The sequence below is a fragment of the Rousettus aegyptiacus genome, unplaced genomic scaffold, assembly GCF_014176215.1.
Source record: "Rousettus aegyptiacus isolate mRouAeg1 unplaced genomic scaffold, mRouAeg1.p scaffold_m13_p_4, whole genome shotgun sequence".
Lineage (NCBI taxonomy): Eukaryota > Metazoa > Chordata > Mammalia > Chiroptera > Pteropodidae > Rousettus > Rousettus aegyptiacus.
Genome location: NW_023416307.1, coordinates 69,430,247 through 69,442,994, shown reverse-complemented (window position 1 = coordinate 69,442,994; position 12,748 = coordinate 69,430,247). Strand labels below are relative to the sequence as shown.

The following is a 12,748-nucleotide window of genomic DNA, read 5'->3' as shown; positions in this document are numbered from 1 at the left end:
CATCAAGGGCACATGAGCTAGGTTTTCAGAAGAAACCTCAGTTTTCACAGTCAGAGCCCCCATTCTTCCATCCACCAATTTTTAGTTACTGCTCAAACTTATATCTTTGTAACAAGAAATGGTATGTTTACCACATTCTCTACAATAACAGAATAATAATAATGTCAGAATATCATGTCTTCTTATCCAAGAGCTATAATTTTTATTCACTCTTCCTGATGTTGAGACAGGCAAGCTGGGAGAGTCTCATTCTTGAGCCTATGCTGTGCTCACAACTATACTTCAGTTCTAATGGGGCACAACTGAAGTGCTATAAAACCATACTTGCAATTTATTTCCGTGGGGCCCTCTGGATTCTCCACAGAATGAACTCATTTTAAGGGAAGAGAGAATTAAAGGTTGGTTTAAGGCATTCAGTACTCCTCCTCAAACCAAATGGTAATACTAGTATGGCTGTGATAATTGTGTTGGCTGCACTGATAATGGCAACTGGGCTAGCAATAATCTCAAAATAAGACACTGGCATTCTCACCATGGAAGAGATTTCAGTAGCATCAACTACAACAGTCTTATATGGCTTGTTTGATATCAGCAGTGATAAGACAGACAAAAATAATGATTACCATCTACTAATCACCTAATAAGTTCCAGGCATTATTTTAGGAATTTTGCATAGGTTATCTCCTTAAATTTGCACAAGAATCCTATAAAGTGTTATATTATTATCCCTATTTTAAAGACAGAGTAAGTAACTTACCCAAGGTAAGTCAGCATGTTAGGAGTAGTGCTAAGATCTGAATCCAGATGTTTGTCTCCAAAGTCTATGCCTATCGCAAATTCAAAAATCAAAGAAAATTACCACCAACAGAATGAATTTTCAGGGCCCACGTCAAACACCACCTGGAAATTTCATAATGTGAACCTCAAGAAAGAATACATCTGCCAAGAAGGATTCCACATGGTTAACTGGAAACAAATTCATAACTAGTCTAGCAGCCACTGCTGACTGAAGCCTCTCACACACACTACATTTCAAGGAAAAGCTACAGACAACCTTCAGCTTCCTGCACTGTGCTCTTGCCCGCAGAGTCAACCTTAATTAAAGGACTTCCTTCTGTCAATTTGCAAACAACAGACTGAGACCTGCCCTGTCCAATGAGAACTGCACAGCTATATCCTCGCTGCATCTATACTACCCAATCAGACATGCTCCATAACAACCAATGAGTAAACATGATTCTGACTAATCAAGACCATCCTTTCTAGACCAATCAGAGCTGTGCTATTTGGATTCCTCATTTTACAAAAATGGATCAATCAGGAAACAGAGCAAAAACTTTCTCTATAAAAGGTGGCTTCCCCTTTGTCTTGGTGGAGGGCACTTTTGGTTTACAGTGGAGTCTGGCATTTCCCCAGATTGCATATCGTTAACTTGAATAAAGTTTCTCCTCTTCTGAACCTCAGACTACAGACTCCTTATCAATATTGACAGCAAACTTTTGTTGACAGTAACTATTTAGAAAGAACTTGAGGAGAGCTAGAGTTCTTAATAAACAGATTTGAGGAACAGAGGAAAATTATACATCTATTATTAAACCAGACTGGTATAAAGCCTGAAAAGCACAGATATAATATGATAACTTCATAGAACCCTCACAATTAGTGCTGTTATTCATAACAGCATGAATGTGCATTGATGTCATTTGAATTCTATGGTCAATTATGATGCACTGTTCCCATGGAATTCAAATGACTTAAGACTTACGTAAGCCTTCAGTTATAACATTTTATTTATATATTTTATGTGCACAACAAACTCTCACATGTGAAATTTTTTTAAAGTTATTATTATTTTTTTTTGGTGACATTGGTAAACAAAATCCAGTAAGTATGAGGTGTACAATTTAACAGTAGGGCATATATATATTGCATTGTGTGTTCTCTTCCCATAGTTAGATTTCTTTCTGTCACCATATAGTTGACCCCTTTTAACCAATCTACCTCCCTCCTCCACTACCATCTATCTGATAACCACTAATCTATTATCCATGACATGAGACTGTGTGTGTCCTGTTCATTTGTTGCTTTTAGTTTTCTATCCCACATATAAGTGATATTATGTGATTTTCAACTTTTTCAGTCTGGCTTATTTCACTTAGCATGATTATCTCGAGGTCGATCTATATTGTCGCAAATGGCAGTATTTCATCTCTTTTTATGGCTGAGTAATATTTCATTTATATATGTACCACAGCTTCTTTAGCCAATCATCTATCATAGGACACTTCGGTTGCTTCCATGTCCCGATCTCTGTGAATAGTGCTGCTGTGAGCATCGGTGAGCAAATATCTTTTCAGATATGGGTTTTGAAGTCTCTGGGGTAAATACCCAGCAGAGGGATTACTTGATCATATGGTAGATCGATTCTTAGTTTTTTTGTGGAACCTCCATACTGTTTTCGGCTGTACCAATTTGCAGTCCCGCCAACAGTGTGAGGGTTCCTTTTTCTCCACATCCTCTCCAACATTTGTTACTACTTGTCCCATTGATTTACTGCTATTCAAAAGTTGTAAGATGGTATCTCATTGTGGTTTTCGCTGCATTTCTCTAATAGCTAGCGATGATGAGCATCTTTTCATATGTTTGCTGGCCAGTTGAATGCCTTCTTGGCAGAAGCATCTGTTCAGAGCCTCTGCCCATTTTTAATTAGATCATGTGATTTTTTGTTGTTATGGAGTTGTATGAGTTCTATGTATATTTTGGATATTAGGCCCTTATCAGAGGCATCACTTGCAAATATATTTTCCTGTTTGGATGGTTGTCTCTTTACTTTGTTGATGATTTCTTTTTAGTGTAATGTAGTCTCATTCATTTATTTTTGCTTTTACTTCCCTCGCTTTAAGGTCAAATTCATAAAATCCTCTTTAAGTCCAAGGTCTTCAGGTTTTGTTCCTATACTTTCTTCTATGCATTTTATTGTTTCAATGGTCTTATATTTAGGTCCTTAATCCATTCTGAGTTAATTTTTGTGTGTAGTGATGAGAACAGTCTAGTTTCATTCTTTTGCAGGTGGCTTTTTAGTCTTCCCAGCACCATTTATTGAGAGGCTTTCCTTTCTCCACTGTATGTTTTTCGCTTTTTGTCGAAAATTATTTGCACATATAAACATGGGTTTACTTCTGGACTCTTGATTCTGTTCCACTGCTCTGTGTGTCTGTTTTGCTCCAATACCATGCTGTTTTGATTACCATCACTTTATAGTATAATTTGAAGTCAGGCAGAGTGATACCCTCCATACCTCCATTCTTTTTTCTCATTATGGCTTTAACTATGTTGATTCTTCCAATCCAAGAACACGGAATATCTTTCCATTTCTTTGTATATTCTTCGATTTCTTTTAACAGGTCTTGTAGTTTTCATTATAAAGGTCCTTCACACGTTTCGTTAGATTTATTCCAAGGCATTTTATTCTTTTTGTTGCAATTGCTAAAGGAATTATTTTTTCCACTTCTTTTTCTGGCACTTCATTATTAGAGTACAGGAACACTATGGATTTTTGAATGTTGATTTTGTATTCAGAAACTTTACTGTATTTACTTATTTTTTCTAGTAGTGTTCTTGTGGAGTCTTTAAGGCTTTCTATATAGAGAATCATGTCATCTGCAAATAGTGACAGTTTGACTTCTTCATTTCCTATTTGGATGCCTTTCATATCTTTCTGTTGCCTGACTGCACTCACTAGAACCTCCAACGTTATACTGAATAACAGTGGTGATAGTGGACAGTCTTGTTTTGTTCCTGACCTTGGAGGGAAGATTTTTAGTTTTTCATCATTAAGTATAATGTTGGCTGAGAGTCTGTCATATATGGCCTTTATTATATTAAGGTTCTTTCCTTCTATACCAATTTTGTTAAGTGTTTTGATCATAAATGGGTGCTGTATCTTGACGAAGGTTTTTTCTGCATCTATTTATATAATCGTGTGATTCTTATTTTTTAATTTATGTGGTATATCACCTTAACTGATTTGCGTATGTTGAACCATCCCTGTGCCTCTGGGAGAAAGTCCACTTGATTGTGGTGTATAATCTTTTTCATATGTTGCTGTATTCGGTTCGCTATATCTTATTTAGGATTTTTGCATCCGTGTTCATGACAGCTACTGAGTCCATAGTTTTCTTTTTCTGTGTTATCTTTACAAGGTTTTGGTATCAAGTAAATATTGGCCTCGTAAAATGAGTTGGGAATACTGCGTCCTATTTGTTTTTTTGGAAGAGTTTGAGGAGAATAGGTATTAAATCTTCTTTGAATGTTTGGTAGAATTCACTGGTGAAGCCATCTGGTCCTGAACTTTTACTTTTTGGTAGGTTTTTGACAATTGTTTCAATTTCCATACTGCAGATTGGTCTATTTAGAGTTTCCAGTTTTTGATTCAGTCTACTCAGATGTGAGATTTAAAAGAGATAAAGAATTTTATGAGGTAGAAAGCTCTTTCAAAATTGTTTCTGTTTTTACAACTCAAAAGTCCAAAGGTCAAGGTTAAACGACATAAACATCAACCCAAGTGCACAAAATTCAAAATGTACTGAGCTAAGAATGGAGTATAAATTAAAATAATACAAGATCTCTCTCCTTAAGGAGCCAATGGTCTAGAAGACGAGGCAGAAATAAACACTTAGAGTACAAAATGATAAATGTTTCTAGTATCCCTAATTATACATTAATTAAATTTATTAGAAACTAGATAATGCCCCTGAAACTCATTTTTTCCAGCAAATTCAGAAAAAGATCTAATAAAGTATAAAGTTAAAATTGAAACTGATAAGCACTGACAATTCATAAAGTACAATCTAGGTGAAAATTATTTTTTGGAAGAAGAAAAATTCATAAAATTTAAGTTCATAAGAAATAGTTTATAAAAATAAATGTCAGAAATTTCTTATAGATCTTTAAAGAGGCAACTATAAATACTCTTTAATGTAATAAAGCTTACAAGAAAAATACAAACCAGAAGTTACCTTTGGGTAGTTCAGGGGGAAAATAAAACAATTAAGATTAGACAATAATTTTCACTCAGATCAAAACTATTGTTTTGTCTGAAAGGATAAAATTAAAATAAGTTCATGATAAAATTAAAGTTAAAAGGTCTGTCAGTATTTACTGACATTCCCTAGCCTTTTCCTACAATTTCTTTCTTATTTACTGTCCTCTCATGAGTCTCTTCTGGAATTTAAAACAAAAGCAACTTCAAATTTCCATTTCTCTTATAATGGCATAGTAAGCAACATTTATTAATGGAATCTAACTATCTCAAACCATTTTGGTGAGGAATACATTCAGCCATTCATTCAGCAAATATCTACTGAGCACTAAGCACCAGGTGCAGTTCTAGAATCTGGACATAAAAAACAGTAAATAAGACATGATGTATGGATGTATGGATGTATGGATGTATAGATGTATAGGTGGGTGGGTGGATGGGTGGGTGGGTGGGTGGGTGGATGGATGGATGGATGGATGGATGGATGGATGGAACTGCTGGCCAGCTAGATGGATGGAAACGACAGAGGGGGAGGGACAGACATATGTCAGGGGAATGTATTTTAATTATACCAGACAAAAAAAAAATTAAAAAACTGAAATAAGTAACTAAATTTTCATTAAAAATCTGCATTCATTTTTCCCAAAACACAAGTAGAGTGATGGGTACTTTTCTAAAACTGATTGTTAGCCATGGACTGTCAATTCCAACACCCATTCTAGCTACCAGGAGACAAAGTAACACTAGCCATCAGAGCACATTTGCCTCACATTTAGCAATAACATATCAGTGGGGCGAGAATAAAAGAGGGCTCATGAAAATAAGTATGATATGTATTTTGAGTAAAATTATCACTAAACATACCTTTTAGATAAAAGGGAGCTCTTGTGAGGATTTAAAGTTTGACAAGATTCTAGGCTGCCATCAGATGATGAAGAAAGCTGCTCTGATTGCAAGTTGTCTGTATCACCCAAACTTGCCTCAGTTACAGGAGAAGTCTTTATGTATTTTCTTCCTAACTCCGTTCCCAAGACATTCGTCAATATAACTCTGGGTATCCTGTCACACAAAATAACAAACACTGTACTGTACTGAAGTTTGTAGTAAAGAATATATTCTAAGAAGCTAAATTTTCAAACATTTTCATCTTGACACAATTAACCTGTAAGAATTACACCACCCTAGATATTAACTTGCAAATACTCAAAATTTTGGATGAACACACTTTTTTTTGTTTCTAAAAGTCCTTGTGTCATATAAATTGGCACAGATTAGCCTGTTAGTACAATGGCTTTAACTATAACAATGGATGCTTATGAGGTGCTTAAAATTTTTTAATAATTTCTTTCAAAAACGGCTTTCTTTTTTTCAATCATATTAAAAACAAAGATTACTACAAATCAAGAAATTTTATTTCTATCATTCAACATAAAGGTCCTTGGTAAGTAATTACATACTTGCAATACGCAAATGATAAATGCTACATCCAACGAAACAGACATCATTTGGATTACAACTATGGTAATAACAACCTCCAAAAGTGAAACAGCACATATACTGATGGTACTATATGAGTTTTATATAATAGCATCAGGTAAGGAGTCGATATTAAATATTTAGGAAATTAAAGTGTGTGTTTAAAACTCCAAACATTTTAAATTGGAAAAATTCATAACAAATGTACTATGTAAGCCTGGGGTCTTCTTAAACAGAAAAGAATACAATCTTTCCTTGGTTAGCCAGTTGTTGCTATGAGCAACTGACGTACTTTGCCATACTACAATGCTGTCCTCAAGGCAACAATTTGGACCTGAATTGACAGACCCAAGCATATTATTGTAATTTTTTAAGTTATTGTTACTGCATTTTTTTTGTTTTCATATCATTCTTATCAATATGCCACTAACATCACTTGGCTGGCCCTTTGTGAGAGACAATAAATAACACTTAGAAAAAACCAAAGTACTTTTGAGTGAAAAATGTGAGCTTCCCATACTTATATTTGCTGTAGTACTTAGAGATGTACTCTTTATTTTCTCTACACAGAGGCACTATGCTCTTTTCACTACATCCCAGACCATAAAATCTCAGATCTCAGAACTTGAAAATAATTTAATTTTCTCTTTAAACATAAAAACTCAAAGCTCAGAGAAGTTAAATGCCTGCCCAAATAAGTATCTCTTCCTAGAAGAACCTAGGACTATTATTTTCTAGTTTTTTAAATTTTATTCCATTACACTGTATCCTCAGTACTAATTTATCAAGGATTCAGAAACTAAGCTTTTCTATCGCAACTTCAGGAAATCTTTGAAAATGTCCATTTCCAGCACAACCACCACAAAAAAAATTGCAATTAAGTAGTACATATGACCTAAAAGCAGACTAGTAGTAATTACAACTCCCTGAACTCAGAGTTTAAGTGAAGAAAAAAGGGAAAGGAAGTGGGTCATCTAATACAACCACTAATTTGAGGAGAGAACAGAGATATTTGCTACCTCCTTGCATGATTTAAGTCTCTAAGAATCTTATTTAATATTGTATGCTTTGAACATTTGATGACTGAAATAACCTTCCTTGAAATTCTGGATGTGAAGTGGGAATGGGGATGACATAAGACCAGGAAGGGGACTCAAGATTTCTTATATCTGACCTCACACTAGAAATTGCTATGAAATGAGTCATTAAAAGAACTCTCATCTGTGGTTCTCAATACTTTAGGAAAAATATGGGAATATTAGCAGAGAAAACTTTATTCAGGATAGAATTATTCCTTTCCAGATAAATATCATGGTATAAATAAAATATTACTTTTAAGACATGAGAAAATCTGATATACTAAATTGATAACTCATTCTAAGAACTAATATACTCTATTTATTGTTCCTTATCATTACTAAATTCTAAAATATGTCTCATAATAAAAAATCATTCAGAAACTGTAATATTTAAGAGAAAGTTTGGGGCATATGAGGAGATACATCAAAGAAATGTCAGTGATCATTTAGTATCTCTATTTAAATGCTTAACTATAGTATGTTTAACTTTGTTTTAAAACAGTTGTCTTTAAAAAAAAAAAAGCTGTCTCTCTAAGTAGGGGAGATATTATCAATAGAAGATTAGTCCTATACAAAGTGCTGAAGAGAATAATTGTGGCGGGGGGGGGGGGGGAGTTCATATATCAGCAACGAAAGGGAAAATTTTTCAAGATTAGAATTCTTATCTGAATAATGAATGATGATCCTATTCTTGTATGGTTTTGCTGATAGATGAGAAAGAAAAAGCAAAGAAGAGACAGGGAAAAAAACTTTGAAAAGATTATATATCATGCTGCAGTAGAATCCACATCTTTAAAGCATAAAAACCTTACAGGGCCTGTGAAGCTATCAAAAGGTTCAAGGAACTATCACAGCATGTCTACAATGGTATATCTTCCAATCAGAAAGCACTCAATTACTATGTGAGCAAATGCCACAAAGTTAAAAAATAAGTAGAATATTTAAAGGTTAATGAATTAGGTATTACCTAAAATATATAATAAAGTCTGATTTCTACTTTACTTATAGAAAAAAATTAAATCATTAGAGTGAAAAGCTGTATTGCACAGGAATTAAGAGTGAAAGCTCTGGAGTCAGACAAACATAGAGTTGGGTTCTGATTTCGGCACCTAATAACTAGCTATATATAACCTTAAGCAAATTACTTACCTTATTTTACGTCCTTTAGCATTGACCTCAACTCTAAAATGGCAAGAATAATATCTACCTTACAAAGTTGTTAAGGTGTAAAACAGCACAAGTCCTGGCACATATGTAAGTACATAATAATAACTACATAGTAAATGTACACTCGCTTTAATTTTCCTACTATTGAAATCTTGCTCAAAGTTGTAAATGCTCAGAGAATAATGCTTAATTGTCATAATTTATCATATTCTGCAATCTTGATGAAAATATCTTATTTGAAAAAATAACTAAATAGTTAACAATGCCTATAGTATACCCAGCTCTTTGTAACAGAGCTATAGCCCAATCATCTTTCATCAACTCTTGGCAACTTAACCGATTTGAGTATCTTGAGGAAACAGAACCTTGTGTGACAGTCTTACAGAATACGAATCTATAAAGTGATGACTAAGTTCATAATACCAAAGCTGTCTTTTGGTGTACAATTATATAAATGAGCACTGCCATGAAAATTCCAGGAATAGCCAGCATTTCAAGAGATTCTGAATTTTTACAAGAAACATATAAAGGTGAATACTTCATCTCTCATATGATTTTAATACAGAAGGACTGAAAATTGTCATTTCACACAGTCTTTCCAATTTTTTCCAAGTAACGAGTATCAGTAAAATAAAACAGAATTTAACTTTAATAATATTTTGAAATCACACTTAAAAATATAATATGATAAACCAAAGGAGAAATACATTTTATCATGTACTGAGATGAAGCAGAAAGTATGCTGGCCTGAGAAGTAATGACATTTATTGATTGTGTCTCTGCATGGTTATTCTCTCTGATTCTTAATTTTCTCAATTATAAATTGTAGTTTCATTTTCTGCATAAGTAGCAAGGTAAATGTAAGATTCAAAGAATTTAATAAATGAAGGAAGAAATTTGAAAAAAGTGTTAAGAGCTATTAATATAAACTTCGTATCAATAGCAAAATTTTAAATAAATGTACCCCTTGTTGAAAGATAACATAATTACATCTGGCAATAAAGCTATACTATAACAAACAAAAACATTACAATATTTAGTTTTCATTTTGCTGTAATTTACATGAATGCCTTTCTAAAACTGTGCTATTTGATACTTTAATAAGGTTCTTATAAATCCATCCTTATCCAAGATGATATAATTCAAAGCATACTTTCTAAATCAGTCTCTTAAGGTATGTAGAGAAAAAATTTAATTTTGAAAAACTTTCTCAAAGAGATTCACAGGTTTTCTGAATTTGTTCTTTTACTAAGCTAAATTTTAAGTGCATAAATTATCACTCAAGTAAAATATTACTGGCTTAAAGAAGTTTTAAGGTGAAAGAAATACTACAGTATCCAAAAAGTCTTACCATAACAATATTTGGAATATGTACTTTTAAAAACTTCAAACATATGTAAATCTTAAAAAAATATATGAATAAATATAATTATAGTATTTAGGGAATTTCAAGCACCCGGAGCTAACTTTTCTTAATTAAACATGGGTATACTGTTTCCATAGTTCTCAAAAATCTCTGGTGCCAACTGATTAAAGCAGGAGAAAGACAGTTTATCTTTTCGACAGTCTTGTATTTGTGTTCCATCAGGCTCTTTCTTGCCTACTGATCAAAGGTCATAAATGTTTAGAAATTTTCCCCCAAGAAAACAGATGTAAAACCACATATGGAGATAAAACCTATACTAAAACATGGTTTGCTTATTTAAAAAGAAATTTGTGCATTGCACATACTGCTAGTTTGATGTTTCTAACTCTTGATTCTTTTTTTATCATGTGTTTTCTGTTTTTCTTCTCAATCTTATCCAGAAATTAAAAGGCTAAATTGTCCTCACATAAAAGGCAACATACTTAGATCACTGCCTTTAGATCCTAGGATGCAAATAAGATTTCTAACAAAATGTCATTTCTAGGATTAAATGAGTAATTATGGTTTACTCTATAGTTAACCTTTAAGGTAAAATTTAAAACAAAACTAAGTTTTTCTCCCTTTCATCTTTTTGAAATGATGAAGTCCAAAGTAAATATGGAATTAAGACAAAAACCATCTTGTTAAAGTAAGTAAGCAAAGATTAAAGAAAGCATAAGTCTCCTACTCCAGATAGCAAGTCCCAGATAGAAAACATCTAGCCAAAGCCATATCCTAAACAGTTCTCCAATTTGCTTATTTGAAGTTTGTAATATCTCTTTTCTTGTTTTTTTTTTTTTATCCACCAAAATTACAGAACAAATAATTGGTTCTAATGGAAGAAACTACATTCCCCACTCAAAAAGACTGGAGATGTAACTTTGCTGAGAAACAATCTCTTCCTCGTATTCAGCGAACATTTACTGAGCATTTAGTATGTGTCCAATATTTAGTATGTGCTGGGTACTAGTACTAGAGAAAAAATTTTAAAAAATGCAGTTCCTGCCTTCATGACTGTCAGGGAGGTAGAGAAAATAAAAATCACAATATAGTGTAACAAGTTCTATGATACATGAACAGGCTGCTTAGTAAAACAAAGAAAGCGATCAAGTGCAGATGTGGGGGAGCGATGGAATCAAGGAAGGCTTCCCAAGAAGATGGCATATGAGCTCAATATTAAAGACCAATAGAAGTCAGTAAAAACAAAAAAGGAGAACTGCCTCCAAGATAAAAGAACAAACAGCATATAAAATGACATTATATATTCAGTGAGCTACCAATAGTCACCTAAGTCTAAAACGCTGCATAAATGTGGAGGAGTAGACAGAGGCAAGGCTAGAGACAGGCAAAAGTGAGATCATTAAGGACACTGTATGCCAAGTCAAGGAGTTTAAACTCAGTTATGTGGAGTCACAGAAAGATGTTAAACCAGAGAGTGACAAGTAATATCTGCCTTTTAGAATCAATACTTTGGCAACCATATAGGAAAATAACCAAGGAGAAAAAGACTATTCATAGGAAGCCCAATCCAGTCATTACCGTAGTAATAAAGGCACAAAGTTATGAGGGCTTGAACTGAGGCAGTGGCAATAAAGAGAGAAGAGATCATTTCCAGACTTAGGAGGTAAAAATAACTAGACATGATAAATGACTGGATATGAAGGATAAGGAAGAAGGAGGACTCAGGACAATTCGCGAGTTCTAATTTAGTTCTAATATGGAAAATTGAGTGTATAGAGGAATCGTATTCAGACAGGAAGGGGATACAGATACAGAAATAAATCTGAAAACAATGATGATGCATTCACTTTGAACAAGTTAAATTGAGAACACCTGGAGCTGAGAAAAAAACTCTAGATTAGCTAGTAGTTCACTTCAGGAAGTGAATCCAAAAAAAAAAAAGCACTCATAGATAGTAAAAACCAAATTCAAATATTATTGGGATTCTTTATATTAGATTGAAATTTCATGAACATATAACCCAGCTGCTACCAATTCCTGGAGGAAAAAACTGTTCTAAGAGGATGGAACATTACACTGTTCTAGCTGAAAAAGGACAGACATGAAATGAGGGGACTGATGAGTTCGTCATTTGAAAGAGAACAAAATCTTCTTTTCAAAAGAGTCAAAGGGATTGGAAAGGCTACTCTTTTAACTAGCCCCTTTATTTAGATCTATCAGCACAATAAGGGAATAATTCACCCATACCAAAAAGGAAAAATGCTAGAATCCAGAAGAATGACAGCAAACTGCTTCATAAATTATTGAAGCTAAGTTGTTTGACTCTTAAGATTTATGGTGCTTTATAAAGTTAAATTTACATCTAGTAAGGATATTCTCATTACTTAGCTTTTTTATGTTTTCACCTTTTTTAAAAGGAGTGCCCTTTTTTAAATTAATGTATTATATTATGTTCAGAAGTTTTGACAGAGTTCTATTTTTATTTTTAAAATAACTGCTTTGAAAGTTAGTGGGTTTTATCTGAATCCTGGCTTAAAACACTTATATATTGTCATTCAGATTACAGATCACATAACCAAAGCATTATCTAGCTAAAACAGGTTATGCTAAATGAAAGCA

At 33.4% G+C, this 12,748-nt stretch overlaps 1 protein-coding gene across 12 annotated transcripts in view; it reads right to left on the bottom strand.

Annotated features, from left to right (window-relative positions):
• Nucleotides 1-12,748, bottom strand: part of SENP7 (SUMO specific peptidase 7) — a 123,882-nt gene that overhangs the window by 49,541 nt on the left and 61,593 nt on the right. For 10 of the 12 annotated variants that reach the window (XR_004950310.1, XM_016144729.2, XM_036218507.1 and 7 more), the window contains one exon: nt 5,906-6,100. The exons of the other annotated variants lie outside the window; for them this stretch is intronic. Coding sequence is in view for 9 of the 10 variants with exons in the window: in XM_016144729.2 (XP_016000215.2) it covers nt 5,906-6,100 (195 nt within the window). In the remaining variant the exon portion in view is untranslated. The remainder of the gene's footprint in view (nt 1-5,905; nt 6,101-12,748) is intronic. 12 annotated transcript variants of the gene reach the window in all.